The 26732-nt window shown below is 36.9% G+C and overlaps 1 protein-coding gene across 1 annotated transcript in view; it reads left to right on the plus strand.

The window, feature by feature from the left end:
* ADAMTS3 (ADAM metallopeptidase with thrombospondin type 1 motif 3) overlaps positions 1-17141 on the plus strand; it is a gene marked incomplete at its 3' end in the record, with an annotated part of 289349 nt that extends 272208 nt beyond the window's left edge. Inside the window, exons 18-22 of the mRNA XM_082653240.1 lie at positions 3871-4036; positions 6597-6729; positions 10516-10723; positions 12414-12531; positions 16582-17141. Coding sequence (XP_082509366.1) covers positions 3871-4036; positions 6597-6729; positions 10516-10723; positions 12414-12531; positions 16582-17141 — 1185 coding nt within the window. The remainder of the gene's footprint in view (positions 1-3870; positions 4037-6596; positions 6730-10515; positions 10724-12413; positions 12532-16581) is intronic.
* Between the last annotated feature and the right edge of the window lie 9591 nt (positions 17142-26732).

Below are 26732 nucleotides of genomic sequence, written 5' to 3' on the forward strand. Positions count from 1 at the left end.
AAAGTTTACACGTCAGATGGTGTACTTTTGTTTTCTAGAATTTCCATTCGGTTCTTTTTTCTTTTTTTATAATTTTCATTTCTCTGCTGAGATGTCCATGTATTTTCACTCATTATGTCCAACTTTTCCTCTAAGTCCTGAGATTTCATACTGTCTGCTTCTATGGGCTGCTTTTTTTTTCTTGATTATGGTTCACATTTTCATACTTCTTACACTTTTTTATTGTACACTGAGCAGTATAGATGATAAGTTGTAGGGCATTTGGTTTATGTTGCCTTCCTTAAAAGCACTAGGTTTTATTCTGTCTGGTAGTTAATTTATTGTCCATTCCCACTAATCCTTTGAGGCTTGATTTATCCTTTCTTAGGGCTGGTGTATTTCAATTTTGTTCTTATTTTTATGGCATGGCTTTCTGGTGCCTTAACTGAATACCTGAAGTGTTAAGGAGGCCGTAAGAACACCTAGGGCCCTCAGCCCTGCCTGTCCTCAGGTATCTCTGTCCTGCTCTCAGCCCTGCAGCAGCCATTCATTCACAGACGTCATGGTGTCTTGGCCTGGGCATGCACGGACCAGCCCTCAGACTCAGACCCATGCAGCTTTCTGCACCACCCTCCATAAAGCCCCCTTTTCTTTAGTGCCCTGCCCTGAAAGTTCCAGAACTCCACCCTCCTCAGTTCAGTGAGACTGCTGTCTTGGCTTGGGCTCCAGCTTCCAGTACCAGGGTCCAGACCTGGCCCTGTCAGGAAGCCAGGACCCTCCTGGCATGTTACTCTTCTCACAGGGATCATTGTCCTTTGCCATGTTATTTATTGCAGAAAAAATTCCCTCAAATATTCTATCCAGTTTTATTGTTTTCAATATCAGGAAGGCAACCTATTACTTCCTCATGGACGAAAGCAGAAGCCATCAACTTAATTTGAATATTGTTAGATTCTGTATACCAGTATTTATTGGATTCCCTGTAAAAATATTATACTAATCTAAAATCAAATCTTCCCACTCAGTTCTAAGTCTTCTTTTAAATTTGAAAATTATTTCTCATTGATAAAGTGTCTGTTCAAATCTTTTGCCCATTGTTAAAGTAGGTTGCTTTTTTCTTTTTAAGTTTTCAGAGTTCTTTATATACACTCAATATATAAGTCCTCTGTGAAATGTGGCTTTCAAATATTTTCTTCTACTCTGTAGTTTCTTTTCCTTCTCTTAGTAGTGTCTTTCACAAAGAAAATATTTTAACTTTATTGAAGTCCAATTTATCAATTTTTCCTTTTATGCATCAAGACTTTCTTATTATATAAGATTTTTTTTTTTTTGCCGAATCCAAGGTCAAAATATTTTCCTTTTTTGGTAAGTTTTACATTTTAATCATTTAAATTTATGAACCATTTAAGCTAATTTTTATATACATTTTGTCTAGGTTAGGTTCTTAGTTTTGCATATGGGTGTCCATATTATCTATTGTTGCATAACAGATTACCCCAAACTTGGTGGCTGAACACAAGCAACATTATTATCTCATAGTTTCTCTGGGTCAGGTATCTGGTAGTAGCTTATTACCTGGCTAGTTCTGGCTCAGGGAATCTCATGAGGATGCTCTCAGCTCTGGCGGCAGTCACCTCAAGGCTCCAGTGCAGAGAATCTTTTCAGTTCCCAGCTCAATCACATGGTTGTTGAAAGGCCTTGGAAGATTGCTCCCAAGCTTCTCCACATGGTGGTTGGCAGGCTTCTGTTCCTTACTACATGAGCCCACTGGCTGCTTAAGTGTCCTGTCCACATGACAGCTGGCTTCCAACAGTGAGTGATTCAAGTGACTGAGAAAGTGAGAGAGTGCAACCAAGACAAAAGTCAGTCTTAACCTAATCTTAGAAGTGACATCCTTTCATGTCTGCTGCTATTTACTACAAGTAAGTCACTGAGTCCAGCCCCCCACTGAAGGAGAGAAGAATTAAGCTCCATTTATTGAGAGGGAAAGTGTCAAAAGACTTGTGGACACATTTTTTAAGCCACCACAGTGTCCAGCACCATTTGTTGAAAAAACTGTCCTTTCTCCATTAAATTGCCTTTTCATCTATGTCAAAAATTAATTGTCCAAATTTAAGTGGGCTTATTTCTAGACTCTCATTCTCTTCCTTAGGTTAGATAACTTTATAGGAAAATATACATTAATCAAACTTTTATTTAGATTATTTTAAGTTTGAATGATTGGAGATCAGAAGCTCTGTTTTACTCGTATGTAATGACAGAGCATTCTTTTCCAGGAGCACAGGTGTCTGGCCTCAGAGCCCTGCCTTAAGTCTTTGCCAGTGATATTAGTGTGACCCCAGGGAGCCATGTGGGCTGGCGATATAAGAAGGAAATGTGTAGCTAGGACAGGGGTTATGGACAAGCTGTGCTCTGTCATCATGGCCTTTCTTTTCCTCTCTGAAAGACTGGAACCCCAGATTCGGAGCCCCAGAGCATGGCAGCTAGGCCATCTGGGGTTGAAAGCTTAGACATCTGGCCACATATAAGGGCCAATATAGGGATTGATGCTCAATTTTTAATACTGTTTTAAAAACAAAGATTAAGGGGGAAAAAAGAGAACCCAGATAACCAAATCCTTCATCCTAGCGGGTTTAGTATCAAACAAAAGCTGTTTCTAAAAGTTTAGTTTAAAACACTAATGAACTGCACGTTTCTCCTTTTGTGTAATTGATATAATCCTATAAAAGCTACATGAAAGTCATTAAAAACTATTTTTTTAAAAAAGAGTGCTTTGCTAATGAACTAAAAATCAAATAAAAAACAGAATATGTTTGCAAAGTTTCTTATAAAAAGGATTAATACTCCTATTGCATAGATTATTTAGGAAAAAAAGGTATGTATAGCAATAAAAAAAAGAGGACCTAACATGAGCATGCAACACATAGTGGGCAAAATACAAGTGACCATTAAACTTTACTGTTTATCAAATAAATAACAATTAAGACAACCAACTTTTGCCCATTCGGTTAACAAAGAGGAAAGTGATATAATATGCAGTGCTGAATGGGGGCATTGTCATATACTTTCATCATGAAAGTAATAATTGTTCTAACTATTCTGAAGGGCCATTCACTAGTCTATTATGAGAGCTATAAAAAAGTGTTTGTACCCTTTAGCATACTAAAGAGAATCAGAAGTCATCACAAAACTGGGGATAAAATATAAATATTCATTTATATGATTAAATAACGCACACTAGGATTAAACACTATGCTGACATTTAAAAGTATGTCTTCAAAGAATATTTACTGTCTTGGGAAATGTGTGTGACACATTAAGTGAAATAAGACCAGAGAAGTATGTATGTGTGTACACACACACACACACACACACACACACACACACATAATATGCAGATATCTTGAGGCTATATTCCAAAATAATAAAAGTGACTTTAGTTTTCTCTGGTTTACTGGAATTATGGATGATTTTTATTTTCTTTATATTTTTCCATGATGTCTATATTTTCTGGATGGAACATTATTATCTCTATTATCATAACAAAACAGTCTTTCAAACAATAATTTTTAAGTACACTCAGGAGATACATAACTTGAGGAAATTTGTGGTGAATTTTATTGTAAGGTTATTATTTTTATAATACAAATTTTTTTCTTACTCCTCGGTGGATTTTTTTTTACTTTTTAATGCCAAGATATTTTATATATTTGCTTTTTTTTTTCTTAAACAGGGCATACCTGTACTTTAGTGATAGAAAAACATTCTATTTTTAGAAGCTACTTGAAAGTCTTCCAACTTTAATAAGATACACATTCTGAAATATTTGTAATTTTTTCATTCAAATTTAATACTCAGGTGATTTACATATCTATTTCATGTGTATGTTAGATTATACCTCAAGAGAATGATACGCGCTCTAGCCTGACATATAAGTACATCATCCATGAGGACTCTGCACCTACAATCAACAACAACAATGTCATCCAGGAAGAATTAGATACTTTTGAGTGGGCATTGAAGAGCTGGTCTCAGTGTTCCAAACCCTGTGGTGGAGGTAACAATTGAACACATTTATTATATTAAAATGTAATTCATATAAAAGCCAATCTTCTTCCTTCTGCCTTAAGGATTATCTCTAATTGAGGCCACAATCTGAGAAACACCAACTATAACCAAAACTGAATAATACAAAGCATTTTGACTGAAATCTCAGGATCTACAAAGGATAGGAATCCATTCATAACAGTGGTAGGCCTTCTTAAAATCCCCTTGCCTTTCCTCCTTGTCTCATATCCATGTAGTGTTACCCTTAGTCACTTTACTCTTTCCAGACTCTCCCAAATTCAGTGTCCTCTGGTTCTTGCCTTTTTTTTTTTCCACTTTTACTTTCCATACCTATGCATTTCTTTTCAGCGTTAATAATGAAAGAGCTCTTAGTTGCACTATGTACCAGATGCCATTTTACATATTAATGATGAATGCTCACAATGGCTCTATGAGGTCAGTACTATTATTACCTCTGTCGTACTGATAGGGAAACTGAAGCACAGGGAAGATCAGTAATTTGCCTGGGGCCATGAGATACAAACCCAGGGAGGTAGTCTGGCTTCTTCATACATGTTTGTACTGCATTCTGCCGCCTCTCTGCTCTCTCTAGAGTAGATCCATTAAGCTGTTCTCAGAGTTTCTCAGTCTCTGCCATCATCCATTCCTCTAGCTCAGAACAACAAATGCTCCAGAATGGAACTGGCCTAGACAGAATTCTCTCACAATGATACTGAATAATTGAGAACAAGAAATTATTTTGTTGTTTGTATAGGGAATGCCTGGGTAAATATTTCATAATTTTAAATTCAAGGATGTATTTTTAAAGTTTTTTTTCTCCAGAGGGGGCATAAAATGTTTTTAGATAATTATTTTAAATGACAATTTATTCATCACAAGATGCTTATATAATTTGGATCCTCCCTTCTGTTGTATTGTCAACATCTACTTGGTCACAAGACTTATCAGATACACTTTTTTGTTATCTACCAGATCTATTCCTCCCTCGCAGGGTTTCCTTCACAACTTTGGAAGGGAAGATTATTGCAAAGGTCTCTTAACTAGCCAACTAAATTTGATTTTCTTCTCTTCGTTTATTTCCAGGGTAATCTTTCTTGAAGAATGAATGAATGAATGAATTTGAGTAGAATTATACTATTTCCCTGATTCAGATCCTTCAGTCTCCTAATGTGTTACCCTAAAGATACAACGTAATTCTTTTTTTTACAGGGGTATAGTTGTTTTACAATGTTGTGTTAGTTTCTGCTGTACAGCGAAGTGAAGTAGAGTTCCCTGTGCTATACAGCAGGTTCTCATTAGTTATCTGTTTTATACATGTTAGTGTATATATGTCAATCCCAATCTCCCAGTTCACCCACCCCTTTCCCCCCTTGGTGTCCGTATGTTTGTTCTCTACGTCTGTGTCTCTCTTTCTGCCTTGAAAACCGGTTCATCTGTACCATTTTCTAGATTCCACATATATGCGTTAATATATGATATTTGACACAACATAATTTATGTAATATTCTTGCCCAAAGTGAAAACCTGAATGAATCTAATCATTAGTTGACAGAGAAACCCAAATTGTGGGACATTTTATAAAACAGCTGGCGTATACATTTCAAAAATACTAAAAGACAAAAAGAGGCTCAGAAACTACTCCTAACTAATTCTGTGAAAACTAAATGCAGTGCATGATCATTGATTGGAAAAGCATTTCTATAAAGAACATTCTAGGGACAATAGATAAATTTTGAATATCATCTTTATACTAGATAATAGTATTATATTTGTGTTAAATATTCTGATTTTAAGATTATATTGTGGTTATGTAAGAGAATGTGCTTGTTATGAGCTGAGGTATTTGGAAGTGAAGAATCAGGATGTCAGCAACTTACTCTCAAATGGTTCAGCAATATTTTATAATAAATGTATATATAGTATGTGTTTTATATATATAAATATATATCAAATATGGTGACATGGTAACACAAAGTTAATCTAGATGCAAGGCATGTAACATGTTCATTGTGCTTTCCTTACATGTTTTTTGTAGATTTGAAATTTTTCAAAATTAAAAAATATATACACATATATTTTTTTAAACGTCTAAGTCAGTGCTTGTGGAGACCTTCAGTAACTCCCTGGATAAAGTCCAAACATTTGTCTGCCATTCAAGGCTTTTAAGAACAGATCCTTTCCCATCTGTTGGGAAAAGCCATTCAAAGAGACCTACAATTTTCTATATGTCTTTTCTGTAGAAGCCTATGTCACTGGGTATTGTCGCCATAGTTTTCATATCTGACTCTCACAGGAGACTATTTATCAGGGTCTAGATTATTAACAAGCATGCAGTTGCTATTTAATACTTTGTAATATTTATTAAAGATAAAGGATTTTTGTTTATTTAATTTTTATTTAACTAATATGCTTCTGAAACTTCAGCACCTAGAACAGTGCCTGACTTATGACTCAATAAATATTTGATAAATGAATGAATGAGTGAATGATCAAATGTATGATGGAATGAATAAGCGATTAAATCCAAAGAAATATATTTCTCTTACCAGGTTTCCAGTACACTAAATATGGATGCCGTAGGAAAAGTGATAATAAAATGGTTCATCGTAGCTTCTGTGAGGCCAACAAAAAGCCAAAACCTATTAGAAGAATGTGCAATATTCAAGAGTGTACACATCCACTGTAAGTGTTTATTTTAACTATCATATACTGAGGACAAAATAAAAAGGATTTAAATGTCTTTAGCTCTTTTTAGTTTTAACTTAATTTTTAGTCAAAGCTAATACATATACCTGGTTACAATGATCAGATCATTTCACAGGAATTATATAAAGCTGAAGTCCTGTGGGTTTTTTTCCCATATCTCTGCTTCTCAAAAATAACTGCTTTTATTTATTCTTCTCTTTTTTTATTGAAATATAGTTGACTTACAATATTGTGTTAGTTTCAGGTGTACAGCATAGTGATTCAGTTATGTTTTGTTTTTAGATTATCTTACGTTATAGGTTATTACAAGATATTGAATGTATCAGTAGTTCCCTGTGCTATACAGTAAATCTTTGTTGCTTTTCTATTTTATGTATAGTAATTTGTATCTGTTAATCCCATACTCTTAATTTATCCCTCCTTCCCTCTCTTTCCCCTTTGGTAACCATAAGTTTGAGTTTGTTTTCTATGTCTGTGAGTCTCTTTCTGTTTTATATATAAATTCATTTGTGTGTGTGTATGTGTGTGTGTGTGTGTGTGTATCAATACTGATACTGATATTCAGAGTTCGTATTATTCTAACAACTTGTGTCTCTCTTGAGAGTTGAGTCACTTAGCATGCTCTGCTTATGTTTCTTTTCTTACTAAACTTTGTTTCTCCTAGAGTTAGTGAATGTCTTGATTTTTATGTATCATTTTCTACTACTTTTCACTAATTCATCCCCAAACTCTTCTCCTCTAAATGCTATGCACTCAAGTATCCTGTCCTTGTGTCTTCTTAGAGACATGTCCCAGAGAGTTCTCTGTGTTCTAGCTCCTGCCTGAGCTTCTACACAGCTTCCTTCCTGGGGCTTCTTTTTACCATCCTCCAAGGGATTCCTACTGCATGTCTCTTGTATTTGACCTCCTGTTTTCTGCATTCTTTTTCTTATCTTTTAGAGTATTCATTCATTCTGGTAGGGCATATCTTTCAGTCGTTTCATGAAAAAACTATATACAAAGGAAAAATTTTATATAAGAATTAAGCTTCTATACACCTAAGAAAAGTATATAATAGGTTAAAGTATAAGGGTATATAAGAAGTCTTTCTTCTACTCTTACTCTTGATCATTTGGGCACACATGTATGTATACCATTCCAACCTATAATATATTTTTCTCAGAATTTATAAACTTGCTCCATTATTTTCTAGACTCCAGTTATGCTCTTGAAAAGTCATTTGCTATTCTAATTCTCAATTATTTCTATGTGACCTCTTTTTTTTTTTCTGTCTTTCAAAGTTTGTAGGATCATTTTGTTCCTAGTGTCTTGAAATTTCATAGTGATAAACTGCCTTTGTGCTCATTTTTTCTCATCTCTTGTGCTGACATTTTAAAACACAAAACTAATATCTTTTACCTCTGGGAAATTTTCTTGTATTTTTTCTTTGAAAAGTTTCCCCTATGATTTTCAGTATTCTTTCTGGGAAATTTGTAGTTAGGGTTTCTAGACAGATCTAATTCTTTTCTTTTCTTTTCTCTCCTGGTATTTACTGTTCTTCCTGCTGAATTTTTCCATTTTTGCTATTATGTCATTAACATCCAAGAGAGTTTTAACATCCAAGTGCTGTTTTGTTTATCAGATGTTCTGTTTTCCAGACATTTGATTCTTATTTCAAAGATGTAATATATTCGTTTATCTTTCTTAGGCTCTTAAAGATTATTTGCTTTTTTGTGCATTACTTCTTCTATTTCTTTTTTCCCTTCATTCGGCATTTGCGTTAGAGACTTTCTATGTCTGGTGAACATTGGCTGTTCACATGTGTATAGAATGCAGCATTAAACTTCTGTATGATACATAGGAATGTTATGGAGACAGTAGGTCCTGAGAGTTCTCACCACAAGGAGAATTGTTTTTTCTTTTCTTTCTTTGCATCTATATGAGATGATGGATGTAACTAAACCTGTTGTGGTAGTCATCTCACAATATATGTAAATCAAACCATCATGCTGAACACTTTACGAGTGTATGCCATTTTATGTATTTTTTTATTGTCATTCTGGGAATTTCAGGAGGGAATAAGGTAACAGAAAGTATCTATGACTATGAAGTATATACTTCTCATGTTAACACCTATCTTTAAGTGAGAGTCACAGTGGAAGCCTTCAAAATTGAGTAAAATTTCTTAGTTGCCACAATTCATTCTACTGCCAGTTGAAAACCTTTGGCAGTCTTAAACTCTGAATAGCAAAGACTGCCAAGGTTTTAACCTGTTTATATTTTGGTGCTCCATACATACAAAAAGAAAAAAAATTGCACAGGGAAAGTAACTTTGGAAAGGATAAATAGAATGCCTCCATTACATACTAACAGATTGATTACCTAGTTGGAATCAATGGTGACAACCCTTTGGGACATATGCAATGACGAACTGTCTGTCATATTGTATCCATAGCTAATTTGGAGAGGGCTGGGGCACTGACATCGAATTTGGACATAGAATTTGGGAATGTCCCATAGGATATCTTTTTGAAAATAAATTCCTTGGAAATATTTCTATCAGGTATATTCGTGGAAGCAGTTTCTGCTCAGGCCCAGATGCATACAACCTTTACCCTTTCATCAGGTCCAATAAGGGCCTATATGAAGAACTGAATTTTCCAAACATGATGGATATGTCAGGTAGCCTTCACAGCAACAAGCATAGAGATGGAACTGTAATGTCATTTAGAGTATTCAAACATGAGTAAACTCATGAGGTAATGAAAAAGCAGCAGCAACCAAACCACCTTGTCATAGCTGGCATCAGATGGAGCCTTTTTTAATTTCCTTTCAGATATTTAACACCGTGAGGCAATATGGCTGAGAATTAGTTGGTTTTATTTATTTTAATGAGTAGGTTTTTATAATTTTATAATTATTTATTATAATGAGTTGGTTTCTATTTTATTTTATTTTTATTGAAGTATAGTTGATTTACAATGTTGTGTTAGTTTCAGGTAGACAGCAAAGTGATTCAGTTATATATATATATATATATATATGTTCTTTTTCAGATTCTTTTCCCTTATAGATTTTTATAAAATATTGAGCAGAGTTCCCTGTGCTATATAGTGGGGTTCTTGTTGATTATCTCTTTTATATATAGCAGCTTGTATCTGCTGATCCCAAACTCTTAATTTATCACTTCTCCACCCCCTTTCCCCTTTGGTAACCGTAAGTTTGTTTTCTATGTGTGTGAATCTATTTCTGTTTTGTAAATAAGTTCATTTTTAGCATATTTTTAGATTCCACATATAAGTGATATCATGATACTTGTCTTTGTCTGACTTCCTTCACTTAGTATGATAATCTCTAGGTCCATTCGTGCTGCTGTAAATGGCATTATTTCATTTTTTATGGCTGAGTAATATTCCATTGGATATATGTGCCACATCTTCTTTATGAGTTGGTGCTATTTTGGGAAACTACCATCATGCCTGAACCTAAGGGGACAACTTTAAGATGAGTTTCAGAAACCCTCTGAGGATGATCCTTTTGGAAAAGAGAAGGTTGTTTCAGAGTCACTGGGAGACAGAATACTAGGGCCTAACAAATAGATGTGCCCCGCCTATGACTGTTAGAAAGTTTTCAGACTTTTTGTTTGATGTGCCCGTCTTTCTGAACCTGCCCCGTGGAGCGGGGGCACGTCATTCAGAGGGCAGAAGGAGCTAGGCTTGCGGTGCAGGGAGGGGCACACCACGCAACCTGGTCGCCAAGTTCAGTCTTAACCCCCATCCTCAGCTGGGCGGCAGAAGAATGGGAGCACTGCACCAAAACCTGCGGCAGTTCCGGCTATCAGCTCCGCGCCGTGCGCTGCCTCCAGCCGTCCCACGATGGCACCAACCGCTCGGTGCACAGCAAGTACTGCGTGGGGGGCCGTCCAGAGAGCCGCCGGCCTTGTAACAGAGTGCCCTGCCCGGCCCGGTGGAAAACGGGGCCCTGGAACGAGGTGGGTGTGCGAATTCTGTGTGCGTTGGCGGGGGGCGGTGGGGGGGGAGGGGTAAGGACGTGAAGTATATTTTAATTTGGCTTCCGTATCAGGTAGGCTTTATGTGAATTGCAAAACTGTCACATATTTTGGAAGCATTACGCATCTGTAGGTATTAGGAAAAACTCACAGGTTAAAACAGTGTTTGCATGAAAGATTAGTTGATGGGGGCAAACCACGTTTGGATGTCTTGTGACACAGAGGCCTCTGAAAAGTGACTGATCTTCTGTCCGGTATTTTTTCTGAACTGCACCTTTCCTCCTGGATACATTCCAAACCCCTGACCTTGAATGCAGGGCCCTGCCCCATTTGACACCACACGAACGCTTCTCTTTTTTCTTTTTGTTGAAGTGTAGTTGATGTAACGTTACCTTAGAGTCAGGTGTACAACTTAATGATTGGATATTTGTGTACATTGCAAAATGACAACCACAATAAATCCCATGATAACTCTTCTTTGTTCATCTTCCTTTATTCTAACTCTTTGTCCCAGTCTGAGTAAACTGTTTACTCTTTCAAAGACCATGCTGGTCTGAGCCTCCTCCCTTTTGGCTGGCTTGCCCCTCCCCTTGCTCCTATGTGACCATCTGCCCCTCATCCATCAAGGCTCAGCTCCATGGTCCAAAATACCACCTACCAGGGCTGCCCTTCCCGGCAGTCCTTCCTCCACATTCCAAAGGCAAAGAGGCCTTCCAGTGGCTTGCTGATCACAGCAGTGTACTGTAACTCCTGTCTTTGAGCCTGTGCTTGCCACTAGTCCATGCATTTCTCAAGAAACCAGGTGCTTTGCTTCCCCAGCGCCCAGTCGGTACCTGTCCAAATGACGTCTGCTTGGTGACTGGCTCAATCAGTGTCTCATTGCCCGTATTAACCACAGTTCTTTGATATATCTAAAAACTCCAAATGAAGAATCAGGGGGCGATAGTAGAGTGGATCAGAGGAAAGGGCAGCTAAAAGTAGACAGAGGACAAGGAGGGAGTGGAGAGCAGGCCCAGGAGGGAAGGAACAGGCAAATGAAAGTGACCTGCACAGGACTTTAAGGATAACTCATGTCTTGTTCCCCTCAGAGTCCTGGAACAAGCATCCCTCCTCTACAGCTCCTACCTAGATCAATAGCACGGCTGCTTCTGGGCTTAGTTAGCCCATTCCTTAAAGAAATGAATTTGTGGGAAAAGAGTAATAGTAGCTCCAAAGAGGTTTAATTAACCAACATAGCATGTCAGTAAATTCACCATTTGTAAGGAAGGTGAGAGAATGGGAAGCTCAATCTGTGACAGGCTCTCTGAAAACGGGCTCCACTACTGCTTTTAGGAACTACAGAAGGAGTTACATTATAACAATGACTTGTTTGGCATCAAATGCTTACTATATGCCAGGCATAACTGTTTTATATACATTGTCTCCTTTGACTTCATTTAGTCCTACAGCAATTCTATGAAGCTTTCAGAGAAAGAACAATGCTCCCAGGGTAAAGCTAGGATTCTCTATCTCCCAAGTCACTGTAACACTGGGCTGTAGAGAAGGAACTCCAGAACTGTGTATGCGTGTGTGCTCGTGTGTGCATGTGTGTGTCTGAGTGTGCACATGGGGAAAGGAAGAAAGACAGTCCTGGTGGAATAAACATCTATAATCACAGCCTTTGTTTCTGTAGTGTTCAGTAACCTGCGGCGAAGGGACAGAGGTGAGGCAGGTCCTCTGCAGGGCGGGTGACCACTGCGATGGTGAAAAGCCTGAATCTGTCCGAGCCTGTCAGCTGCCTCCCTGTAATGGTAGGTGTGACACTGATGGATTTCACTGTTCTGATCATGGTTTTTGAGCCTCAAAAAGCAGAACTTCCTTTCTGGGCAAGCTCTGGAATTTCCATTTGCTTACTGAAAAATGACTAAAGGAAAACACCCTTGAGATATTAGCTTAATAGAGTTCTTTAAGATGGGTGTCTGCGGCAATGTCCCCTCCATTTAGTTATCATAACCGCTGCGGCCTCTGTGGTTCCCAGTAGGCAGTAATGCTGGGGTGAGGGCCGTGTCATGTATATGTAGCTTCTGTCAATTTGTGTTTCTAGAAGCTACGTGTTTTCTCTCTTTGATTTTCTTTATGACTTCACATCATTGTCAAAGGCATAATAATGCAGAAGGTTTGGCAATACTTTACTAAAATCATTCAATTTAGGCATGTGGATGATAAATGTCATTCACAAAGCCACTTCCAATACCTGCTCATCCATTTTCATAGACTTGAACAGCGTGCTTTCAAAATAGATACCTTGTGCATATGCTAAAATTTGCCTTACTCTTGCCATATTGCAAAAGCGGAGTCTCTTTTCTTTAAAGTACAGATCTTCCTCAATTTACAGTGGAGTTACATCCTGATAAACTCATCCTACGTTGAAAATACTGTCAGTCGAAAATGCATTTAAAACACCTAACCTACTGAACACCATAGCCTAGCGTGCTCCAAACACTTATGTTTGCCTGTAGTTGGGCAAAATCATCTAACACAAGGCCTATTGGATAATAAAGTGTTGAATACCTCATATAATTTATTGAATACTATACTGAAGGTAAAAAACATAATGGTTGTCTGGGTACAGAATGGTTATAAGTGTGTCAGTCATTTGCCCTCGTGGTCGCCTGGCTGACTGGGAGCTGCAGCTGCTGCGCTGCCCAGCATCACAAAAGAGTATCATTCCATGTATCCCTAGCTCAGAAAAGATCCAAATTCAAAGTACTACTGAATGCATATGGCTTTCACACCATCATAAAGTCCAAAAATCGTAAGTAGAACCATCATAAGTCAGAGGACATCTGTATAATTTCATTTGCTATTGTAAAACAAATAGCATATATTGGATGGTTTCAGTTTCTATCACTGTCTCCTTCTTCCTCCTTTTCTGCCTCTCTCTGCATCTGTCTGTGTCCTTTGTGTCTCATTTTGTTTGTTTGTTTGTTTTGCGGTATGCGGGCCTCTCACTGTTGTGGCCATTCCCGTGGCGGAGCACAGGCTCCGGACGCGCAGGCTCAGCGGCCATGGCTCATGGGCCCAGCCGCTCCGCGGTATGTGGGATCTTCCCGGACCGGGGCATGAACCCCTGTCCCCTGCATCAGCAGGCGGACTTTCAACCACTGCGCCACCAGGGAAGCCCTGTGTCTCATTTGCTATCTCCACTTTTCTCTCCTCTCCTTTCCTCTGTGGGTTTCGCTCTCTGTCTCTGACTTGCTGTCACTTGCTGTCTGTATGTTGCTCACTTTCTGTGTATATCACTCGTGCTTTTCCACCTCTTTCTTCTCATTCTCTCTTTCTCTCTCCCCCCCCTCAGTCTCCCTACCTCTACCTCTTTTCTTTCTCCTGCTCTCTCCCTTTCCTCTTCTCTCTCTCCTCATCTCTTCGTAACTCTCTCCTTCTTCTCTATTTCCCTCTTTTTCTCTCTGACACTCCTCCTTCCCCCTTTTCTGGCACATGTGTCTGTCAGTGTCTCTCTTTCTCCTCCACTTTTCTCTGTCCTTCCTCACCCTCCCTGCCCACCTCTCTGTCTCTGCCACTCTGCATCTGTCTCTCCATCTCCCCGTGTCTCTTGCCTTCCCTGCCTTCCCTCTGTCCCAGTCCCCGTGTCCCTACCCCTCTGATTCTCTGTGCCTGTCTCTCTCTCCCTCTCTCTCTTCGTATCCTCCCACTGCCTGTCTACTCTTCCAAAGAAACCTTATAAAATATTTCTTTTGTACATTTTCCTTTGAAATGTGGGGTGGCATGAACAAGTATGACCATGAGGGGGAGACAAAGGACTTACATATTTAATCATTTTTCTCTGGAAAGTATATTTGAAACTTCAAATCACAAGTAAAAGCCAAAAGCACAAATTTACCTAGTTAGAAGCTATAACATTTCCCGTCACCATAGTATTTTACTCTTACATAGGCATTACTGTCAGGAGGTTAAACACTTTTCGAGTAAGCTTTATTGATCTTAATAACTGGTAGAGGTATATATTTCTGCAGATATGCCCAACTGTCAGCAAGAATTTGCTTGATACTTTTCCTTAAGCCAAAAGAAAATGTTATAGGCATAGAAAGCTATAGCCATAGAAAAAATAATTCAGATAGGAAAAGGGATTGATACTTGAGGTGAAACCCATTAATGTGATTCTCAGGCATTTACAACCTAATTAGATTATTATCTTAGCTAATATGAATTATTCAAACACATCATACTGTATCATAGATGTGTAAATGTGAGGGAAGTACAAGTCATTCCACAACTTGGGAAGTGGGCATGGCATTATAACGCTAACAAAGGTGGTAAGTTTAGCCTGTTTTGGCCCTGACAACTGACCCTCTTTTTTTCCCCTCGAACTTTAGAAAAGGGATTTAATTTCTTTGGCAAGTTATATAGCAGGTTCCTTACCTAGCAATGTAGAATCACCTAATATTACATTGTAATTTTAAGTGATTATATCATATAAATGCCACAATTTACAATTCTTTGCATTTATTAATTGGATATGGGATCAGTATTCTGTGTTGGACTGTGTGCATGGGCTCTCTGCATAGGATATGCTCTGGAATGGCTGAAAAGAAATACAAACTAACATTTTCATGAGCTCAATGTGTGGATTTTTTGAAATCTAATTCTTATAACCTATGATCAATAAAATTAAAAAATAATAGAAATAGTCTGTACACACACACCTACCAAGTGTTTTGTGAGTGTTACTTTAGTACTCTTTAAAGTACTATCAATTCAATGAAATTAAAGAACCATGAATCGTTCATAAGAAAGTTGGCACCCTTTACCCAGATTTGTGCTTTCAAATAACAAATAACCTGAGAACGTTCAATGGTAAACATGAAACTGTTGCCTTCACTCTGGAGAATGTTCTCCAAATCAAAATAGTATCTTGATTTTTCTTTTGGTAATATAGTTTTAAGATTTAATATGTTCCAACAGGTCTTTAGTATTTATTTTGATTTTAAATTTAAATTTAATATAGAGGCTACTCTATTATAAAGAAAGAACTATCATAAAATTTAAAAAACCAGTGCCCTCTATATCTTAAAAATATGGTAAAACTAATTCTATTTTCTCATTCTAAAATCAGATATGTATTTCTACTAGGAAGAAAAAATTACCCTTGATCTGAAGACTCTTGATGGAGATGTGAAAGTGCTGGTCAATTCAAGTGCTTTGCACATAGAGAATACTTATTTTAGTAAATTCATCCTAATATTCATATTTTTAACGTGAAGTCTAATGTGGCAACTCCCATAAATGTTAGCTTTTACTTAAAATTTTTTATATTCATATACGATTTAAGTTTCTTCCCTCCTTTTATTCATTTTTAGTTATATTTATATTTAAAATGGAATATAGTTGAAATACAGTACTATGTTAATTTCAGATGTACTACCTGGTGATTTTGCATACACTATGCATAATGTATTTGCATACATTATGAAATGATCACCACAATGAGTCTGTCCCCATAGAAAGTTATTAACATGTGACTGGCGATATTCCTTACGCTGTATGTCACATCCCTATGGCCTATTTATTTTATAACTGGAGGTTTATACCTCTTAATCCCCTTCACCTGTTTTGCCCCTCCCTCAGCAATTGCCCATTTGTTCTCTGTATCTATGATTCTGTTTTTTGTATTGTTTGTTTTGTTTTTTTTTTTAGATTCCACATATAAGTGAAATCATACAATATTTATCTTTCTCTGTCGGACTTATTTCACTTAGCTTAATGCCCTCTAGCTCCATCCGTGTTGTCCTCCTTTTATGTTTGGATGTATGTCTCATTTTGTTGTCTTTTAATCTTTGCAGATGAGCCATGTTTGGGAGATAAATCCATATTCTGTCAAATGGAGGTGCTGGCGCGATACTGCTCCATACCAGGTTATAACAAGTTATGTTGTGAGTCATGTAGCAAGCGCAGCAGCACCCTGCCACCACCATACCTTCCAGAAGCTGCTGAAACTCATGATGATGCTATCTTTAACTCCAGTGACCTCCCCGAATCTCTAATGATGCCTACATCTTTGGTTCCTTACTATTTAGAGACTCCTGCTGAGAAGAAGAAATCTTTGAGCAGGATCTCTTCTGTAGGAGGTCCAAATGCACATGCTGCTTTCAGGCCAAACAGTAAATCCAGTGGTGCTAACCTACCCCAGAGGAGAGCTCAGCCAGCAGAAAATAAGACTCTGAGACTGGCCTCCCCACCCACCAAGAGTGGCCACCTCAGTTCATCTCCACAAATGGCTGCTGCCCCCTTCCTTGCAGCCAGTGATTCCATAGGTGCTTCTTCTCAGGCAAGAACCTCAAAGAAAGATGAAAAGATTATTGACAAGAGACGTCCGCTAAGATCATCCACATTGGAAAGATGAGAAAGTGAAGCCAAAAGGCTAGACATCAGTGGAAAATCTGGACAAGCTCGCTCTCCCTGTGGTGCATACAGCTTGTTTAAAGTGGAAATCTCCATAAATCATCAACTCATTTTATCTGTACGTGGAAGAACAAAAAGTGCTGGTTCACTTTCTAGTTGCTTTCATCCTCCTTTTGTTCTGCATTGACTCATTTACCAGAATTCATTGGAAGAAAGCACCAAAGATTATTAACCGAAGGAAAGTAAGTTGCTAAGCGTGTTGGTCATTTTCTAAAGCAGAAAAGGGACTGGAATCAATTGTGCATATCAGCTGATTTTTTTGTTGTTGTTTTTAAAAAGTTACAGTAAAAATAAAAAAGAGGTGCCAATGGTTTACATTTTAACAAAAGGTTTTGAAAATGGAGCAAAGAATTCTTAGACTTGTATTCCTATTTATCTATATTAGAAATATTGTATGAGCAAATTTGCAGCTGTTGTGTAAATACTGTATATTGCAGAAATCAGTATTATTTTAAGAGATGTGTTCTCAAATGATTGTTTACTATATTACATTTCTGGATATTCTAGGTGCCTGTCATTGAGTATTGCCTTATTTGACATTCTATGAGTTGATTTTCAAAGCAGAATATTACAAAGAAGTTAGAAACACCGCTACTGACAATACAAAGGGTTTTGTTGTGTGGTTTTGTTTGATCAGCAATGTGACACCTAAATTACAGAAAAAGAAAAAAAACAGATAAGCTGCAGATATAGAGATTTCAACTTACCTATTACCTTCCATACTTTAAATAAAAAAGAATAAGTTTGGTGTCTTAGTATACTTGCAGTCACAGGGAACAGAGACCAGTAAATGAGCCTGTGCAGGACAAAATGGAAACCCTTTTACCAGGGCCTCAATAGACACCATTGAATTGTCCTGCTTTCCTGTGTTGTTTTTAATTGTCCCATTGTTGACATATACAAACAGGTATACTCAATGTACTGTAATTATTAACAAAGGAAAAATGTACTGAGATCATTTGTTTGTATGTCAGTAGCTGAGAAAAGCATCGTTGAACTCGAAATAACAATCAAGTATAGCAGGGCTTTAGGGCTCTGGAAGCAGCTTCAAGAAAGCATTTGTCAATGGTTGCAATATTTATTTTCCTCATGGTTCATATCTACATGTTCACAACCACCATGCATCTGACTGCAATAATGTGCTAGTAATTTATGTCAGTGATCACCTTACTCACAGTGAAGCCAGAAATGCTCTCTCCAGGGAGTAGATGTAAAGTACTTGTATATAGAATTCAGAACTGAAGATATTTATTAAAAGTTGATTTTTTTCTTGATAGTATTTTTATGTACTAAATATTTACGCTAATATCAATGACATATTTTGGTAAACTAGAGAGACATAATTAGAGATGCATGCTTTGTTCTGTACATAGAGGAGAAATTTAAGCAAACTACAGCAGCCAAATCAAAGAGCTAAAATTGAACAAAATTGATGTTATGCAAATTTTGCATTTTTAGAGTAGTTGATGCAAAGTTGGTAACTTTTTCCCCTTTGACGAAACATAAAATAGTATGGGCTCAGATAGCTAGCTGTTTAATGAAATAGGGAATTAAAAACACCAAAAAAGAAGTATGTGAAGGAGATAAATACTTCATGAATTACACTTAAAAGAAAAAAGAAAGATAAGTGTTGACAGCACAATGATTTGGAGGTCAGTTCCTGAACTGTCTAAAAATACATTATGCAAACTAAAATATAGATACGTTAACTTCTCAAAGCACAGAATGTGCAAGAACGTTTGCCTTTTAACCATGGTAAAAATAACAGCTTCACCTATTGACTCTATACCTCTAAAGAATCGCTGCTACTTGGTGCAAGACTTTTGAAAGTCAAATGAATTAGGTGAATTCCAGATTGTAAAACAATCCCTGAACCTCAAATAGAAGTCATTTTTTCCCCTAAAAATTTCCCGAGCATGAAATTCTCCTCTAGTTTGCTTGCGTGTGCATGCATCTGGTCCACAGGGGAACACAGAGAAACCTGGTCACACACATACACCTCCCATAAAGATGTATATATTCATTACACTTCTGATCTTTGAGCTTCCTTTTCTACTAAGCTAAAAATTCCTTTTTATCAAAGTGTACACTACTGATGCTGTTTGTTGTATTGGGAGCACGTAGCAATAAAAATGTTAACAAAATATAGAGCTGGCTCAATCGAGATTTTATCATTAGATTCATCACTGAGTAGTAGAAACATGTTATTTCCTCCTACAAAGTGAAATAGTATCAAGTTCATTTGCTACTTGGACTTTCTCTAAAGAGGCTCAAACAAAGTGACCGTGTCTCCTCTTCTCACATCAGGTTGTATCATAATATTTTTTAAATAACATTTAAAAAAAAGAAAATAAGAGGTTACGGGAGTGGCTTTTTGCCTAAGTCCATCCCACAGAACTTGAAGAGACAGAAAGTGGCAATAATGCTAGGGGTATGAGAAGAAAAAGGGGCACTTCTGTTTTTAAAATGTGTCATCCCAGGGTAGTTTTTAGAAAAGCAACCCTCAGCTTTGAACCCTGAGGATTGGTGGGAGCACATCACCCCAGGACTCAGGAGTGTGGGAAGGACAGGACATCCCAGAAGAGGGCATTTCTTTCTGTAACAGGGAGACACTGTCTTGCCACAGTTCCCAGTCTAAACTGCAAAGGCAGACTGATTCCGGTTTGAACTCCACCTACCACTTCATACCTGAATGATCTTGGGTTGTCTCACTAGATTTCAGTTTCCTCATCTGTAAGATAGGAGGCAGAACTGTCAAGCATCATTGTGTGACTGCTGTGAGAAATGAGATAAGTAAAGCTGTTAGGGCAGGGCTTCACACTTAGTTATTCACTAAAATATTAAGTATCATCTTTGTCCTTGTAACTTCCCAAGCCTCCTCCCCATCATCTTCATTATGTGACAAAACCACAGCTTTCTTTTAGGGTCTACAGCTAGTTTGACTCATGATCACTATACCTCATTAATGGTGGTAAAGAACATAGTTTCAGGATCTAAAGACAAACAATTTAGCTTTAAAAATTAATAGGAAGGATAAACTCACTACAAATGATCTCCAGTCATTGATTTTGAAGAATTTTAGCAGAATATACCCACTCTACCTTTGCAAACAATAAATAAATAGACTAAAGAATAAGTATGTATTTCTGCAAAGATAGTGGTGCAGTAATGCCCCCAAATTATTAGCAAATAAAACGTTTCTCATGTATTTACGTTAATACACTTTGCAGAAATATCAAGTCATTCCTCTGTACCTACCATGAACCCACTTAAATATAAGATGTAAGAGAAAAAATCAAATAAAAATGATGAAAACATAGATAAGCCAGAAAGGACATTACTTGTTTTTAAAAATAATAAATAAAGAAAATTAAAAAGTAAAAGGCTAGGGGAGGGATAAATCAGAAGATGGGGATTGACATATACACACTACTATATATAAAATAGATAACTAATAAGGACCTACTGTATAGCACAGGGAACTCTACTCAATACTCTGTAATGGCCTATCTGGGAAAAGAATCTAAAAAAGAGTGGATATACGTATATGTATAACTGATTCACTTTGCTGTACACCTGAAACTAGCACAACATTTTAAATCAACTATACTCCAATAAAAAATTTTTTGAAAAGTAAAAGGCTAAAGTAAAACTGCATAAAATGCAGTAAAATATAAAAACCATCCTAGGGTACACAGGCATTATCAACACATCAATTAATATTAGAAAACATTTTATACCCAGACACTTTTGAATAATTCACTTAGGGCTAGTGATAAAAATATTAAATTAAAATACTGCCTACCAAGCAAAGCATAATCTACTGAAATGAATTTGTCATCAAAAGCACAATTCTAAAACAAGGTGCTATAAATTTCTGCAAACTGACTGTAGAGTTTACCAAAGAATCAGAACTTCCCCTAAATTTCTCCCAACCTGACATAAGGCAGGTGTGTAAAAAGTTGCTCATCTACTTCGTGGTGAACCCTAGAGTTGCTACCTTAACACTGTTGATTGGAAAGGCTGCTCTTTTCCAGTCAACTCATAGTTTCAAATAAATTGTTGATTTGACCAATTAGCTTTCAACTGTTAACAGTGCACCTGGGGCTGAGTAGTGTTGTGTGTCATGTTTTAAACTGCCAAAACCCCCAAAATATCCTGAGGTCAGGGAACAAAATAATTATTCACAGCCAAGTGTTATTCACACTCAGATCACAAGTGTTAATATCCTGCCCTATAGGATCACTCCAGAAGCTTAAACCAAAATAACAAAGCTCAATCCACTACTGAAGAAACAAGCGGTGCTATCTATCTGTAGATAGATAGATAGATAGATAGATAGATAGATAGATAGATAGATAGATAGATAGATAGATAGATAGATAGATTCTTTGTGTGGATATGCTAAATATATCCACACAAAGAATAATTCTTTTCAAATTAGCTGTTTGGAGACTTACAGGGAGAGACTTTGACTAGTAGTTCAAGGCTGAAACCAAACTTCTCCATTGTGGAAGATAAAGGGACAGTAGATCTGCTTTCTATTCCTATGACAAAGAAATCAGAGTTCTAAACTTCCCAAGAAGTTATGGTGCCCTGGCTGAGAGTGAGGGCAGTAAAGTCAGACTGCTGGTCTAAATGCTAGTTATACAGCCAACAAATTGTGACCTGAGTGAATGACTCGATGTGCCTAAGCCTCAGTCTGTTCATCTGTAAAACGAGGATGATGATGATTCATGGGGCTGTTTGAGCATAAAATTAGATAATCCAGAAAAAGCCCAGAACACAGGGCCTGACAGGCACTAAGTGTTCAATAAAAGTTTGCAAGTATTATTTCTTCCAGATAATCTTTTAAAAAAGGTATATATCTTTATATGGATGACCAACAGACCTCAAGAGATTCAATTTGATTTTTTTCAAATCAAGATCACAATTTTCACAAAGTCTCATCTGCCACTGGGACTTTGATAGGGATTGCACTGAATCTGTGGATTGCTTTCGGTATTATAGTCATTTTCACAATTTTGATTCTTCCAATCCAAGAACATGGTATATCTCTCCAGCTGTTTACATCATCTTTAATTTCTTTCATCAGTGTCTTATAGTTTTCTGCATACAGGTCTTTTGTCTCCTTAGGTAGTTTATTCCTAGGTATTTTTGTTGCAATGGTAAATGGGAGTGTTTCCTTAATTTTTCTTTCAGATTTTTTGTCATTAGTGTATAGGAATGCAAGAGATTTCTGTGCATTAATTTTGTATTCTGTTACTTTACCAAATTCATTGATTAGCTCTAGTAGTTTTCTGGTGGCATCTTTAGGATTCTCTATGAGTAGTATCATGTCACCTGCAAACAGTGACAGTTTCACTTCTTCTTTTCTGATTTGATTCCTTTTGTTTCTTTTTCTTCCCTGATTGCTGTGGCTAAAACTTCCAAAATTATGTTGAGTAATAGCAGTGAGAGTGAGCAACCTTGTCTTGTTCCTGATCTTAGAGGAAATGGTTTCAGTTTTTTAATATTGAGAACGATGTTGGCTGTTGGTTTGTCATATATGGCCCTTATTATGTTGAGGTAGGTTCCCTTTATAACCACTTTGGAGAGTTTTTATCATAACTGGGTGTTGAATTTTGTCAAAAGCTTTTTCTGCATCTATTGAGATTATCATATGGTTTTTATCATCCAGTTTGTTAATATGGTGTATCACATTGATTGATTTGTGTATACTGAAGAATCCTTGCATTCCTGGGATAAACCCCACTTGATCATGGTGTATGATCCTTTTAATGTGCTCTTGGATTCTGTTTGCTAGTATATTGTTAGGATTTTTGCATCTATGTTCTTCAGTGATATTGGCCTGTAGTTTTCTTTCTTTGTGACATCCTTGTCTGGTTTTGGTATCAGGGTGATGGTGGCCTCATAGAATCAGTTTGGGAGTGTTCCTCACTCTGCTATATTTTGGAAGATTTTGAGAAGGATAGGTGTTTGTTCTCTCTAAATGTTTGATAGCATTCGCCTGTGAAGCCAACTGGTCCTGGGCTTTTGTTTGTTGGAAGATTTTTAATCACAGTTTCAATTTCAATGCTTGTGATTGGTCTGTTTATATTTTCTATTTCTTCCTGGTTCAGTCTGGGAAGATTGTGCTTTCCAAGAATTTTTCCATTTCTTCCAGGTTGTCCATTTTATTGGCATATCTTTGCTTGTAGTAATCTCTTATGATTCTTTGTATTTCTGCAGTGTCAGATTTCACTTCTCCTTTTTCATTTCTAATTCTGTTGATTTGAGTCTTCTCCCTTTGTTCTTGATGAGTCTGGCTAATGGTTTATCAGTTTTGTTTATCTTCTCAAAGAAACAGCTTTTAGTTTTATTGATCTTTGCTATTGTTTCCTTCATTTCTTTTTCATTTATTTCTGATCTGATCTTTATGATTTCTTTCCTTCTGCTAAGTTTAGGGTTTTTTGGTTCTTCTTTCTCTAGGTGTAAAGTTAGGTTGTTTATTTGAGATTTTTCTTCTTTCCTGAGGTAGGATTGTAATGCTATAAACTTCCCTGTTAGTACTGCTTTTCCTGATCCCATAGGTTTTGGATCGTTGTGTCTTCATTCTAATTTGTTTCTAGGTATTTTTTGATATCCTCTTTGATTTCTTCAGTGATCTCTTGGTTATTTAGTAGTGTATTGTTTACCCTCCATGTGTTTGTATTTTTTACAGTCTTTTCCTGTAATTTCTGTTGTGGTTGGAAAAGATACTTGATGTGATTTCAATTAACTTAAATTTACCAAGGCTTGATTTGTGACCCAAGATATGATGTATCCTGGACAATATTCCATGAGCACTTGAGAATAAAGTGTATTCTCTTGTTTTTGGATGGAATGTCCTATAAATATCAATTAAGTGCAACTTGTCTAATGTGTCATTTAAAGCTTATGTTTCCTTATTTATTTTCATTTTGGATGATCTGTCCATTGGTGAAAGTGGGGTGCTAAAGTCCCTTACTATTATTGTGTTACTCTCGATTTCCCTTTTTATGGCTGTTAGCGTTTGCCTTATGTATTGAGATGCTCTTATGTTGGCTGCATAAATATTTACAATTGTTATATCTTCTTCTTGGATTTATCCCTTGATCATTATGTAGTGTCTTTCTTTGTCTCTTGTAGTGGTCTTTATTTTAAAGTCTATTTTGTCTGATGCAAGAATTGCTACACCAGCTTTCTTTTGATTTCCATTTGCATGGAATGTCTTTTTCTAACCCCTCACTTTCAGTCTGTATGTGTCCCTAGGTCTGAAGTGGGTCTCTTGTAGACAGCATATATACAGGTCTTGCTTTTGTATCCATTCAGCCAGTCTATGTCTTTGGGTTGGAGCATTTAAGCCATTTACATTTAAGGTAATTATCGATATGTATGTTCCTATTACCATTTTCTTAATTGTTTTGGGTTTGTTATTGTAGGTCTTTTCCTTCTCTTGTGTTTCCTGCCTAGAGAATTTCCTTTAGCATTTGTTGTAAAGCTGGTTTGGTGGTGCTCAGTTCTCTTAGCTTTTGCTTTTCTGTAAAGGTTTTAATTTCTCCATTGAATCTGAATGAGATCCTTGCTGTGTAGAGTAATCTTGGTTGTAGGTTTTGCCCTTTCATCACTTTAAACATGTCCTTCCACTCCTTTCTGGCTTTTAGAGTTTCTGCTGAAAGATCAGCTCTTAACTTTATTGGGATTCCCTTGTATATTATTTGTGGCTTTTCCATGCTGCTTTTAATATTTTTTCTTTGTATTTAATCTTTGAAAGTTTGATTAATATGTGTCTTGGCATGTTTCTCCTTGGCTTTATCCTGTAAGAGATTCTCTGCGCTTCCTGGACCTATTTCCTTTCCCATGTTAGGGAAGTTTTCAACTATAGTCTCTTCAAATATTTTCTCAGTCCTTTTCTTTTACTCTTCTTCTTCTAGGATCCCTATAATTCGAATGTTGGTGCATTTAATGTTGTCCCAGAGGTCTCTGGGACTGTCCTAAATTCTTGTAATTCTTTCTTCTTTATTCTGCTCTACAGTAGATATTTACACCATTTTATCTTCCACGTCATGTACCCATTCTTCTGCCTCAGTTATTCTGCTATTGATTCCTTCTAGAGTATTTTTAATTTCATTTATTGTGTTGTTCATGACTGTTTGCTCTTTAGTTCTTGTAGGTCCTTGTTAAACGTTTCTTGTATTTTCTCCATTCTATTTCCAAAATTTTGGATCATCTTTACTATCATTATTCTGAATTCTCTTTCAGGTAGATTGCCTATTTCCTCTTCATTTGTTAGGTCTGGTGGGTTTTTACTTTGTTCCTTCATCTGCTTTGTTTCTTTGTCTTCTCATTTTTCTTAACCTACTGTGTTTGGGGCCTCCTTTCGCAGGCTGCAGGTTCGTATTTCCCGTTGTTTTTGGTGTCTGCCCTCAGTGGCTAAGGTTGGTTCAGTGGGTTCTGTAGGCTTCCTAGTGGAGGGGACTAGTGCCTGTGTTCTGGTGGATGAGGCTGGATCTTTTCTTTCTGGTGGGCAGGTCCATGTCTTGTGGTGTGTTTTGGGGTGTCTTTGACCTTTTTATGGCTTTAGGCAGCCTCTCTGTTATTGGGTGGGGTTGTGTTCCTGTCTTGCTAGTTATTTTGCATAGGGTGTCCTCACTGTAGTTTGCTGGTCATTGAGTGGAGCTGGGTCTTGGCGTTGAGATGGAGATCTCTGGGAGACTTTTGTCATTTGATATTCAGTGGAGCTGGGAGGTCTCTGGTGAAGCAATGTCCTGAACTTGGCTCTCCCACCTCAGAGGCACAGCCCTGAGGCCTGGCTGGAGCACCAAGAGCCTGTCATCCACATGGCTCAGAATAAAAGCGAGAAAGAAAGAGAGAAAGAGAGAAAGAGAGAGAGAGAGAGAGGGAGAGGGAGAGGGAGGGAGGGAGGGAGGAAGGAAGGAAGGAAGGAAAAGAGAGAGAGAGAGAGAGAGGGAGGGAGGGAGGAAGGAGAAAGAAAAATAATTATTAAAAAATTGTTTTAAGTAATTAAAAAAAAATAATGACAGAAGAGAACAACCAAACCAAAAAACAAATCCACCAATGATAACAAGTGCTGAAAACTATACTAAAAAAAAACAAAAGGGGACAGACAGAACCCTAGGACAAATGGTGAAAGCAAAGTATACAGAAAAAATCACACACAGAAGCATACGAATACATACAAAAAGAGAAAAAGGGAAATATATATATGTATATATATAATATATAATATATATTATATACTATATAATTATATATTAATCATATATTCTATATATTATTCTATATATTAATATATTATATTATATATTAATTATATATTAATTATATTATATAATTATAGTATATATTATATATATTATATATATATATTATATATATATATATATATATATATATATATCATTGCTCCCAAAGGACACCTCCTCAACTTGGGATGATTCATTGTGTATTCAGGTATTTCACAGATGCAGGGTACATCAAGTTGATTTTGGAGATTTAATCCGCTGCTCCT

Source organism: Grampus griseus, assembly GCF_964374135.1.
Source record: "Grampus griseus genome assembly, chromosome: 4".
NCBI classification, from domain to species: domain Eukaryota; kingdom Metazoa; phylum Chordata; class Mammalia; order Artiodactyla; family Delphinidae; genus Grampus; species Grampus griseus.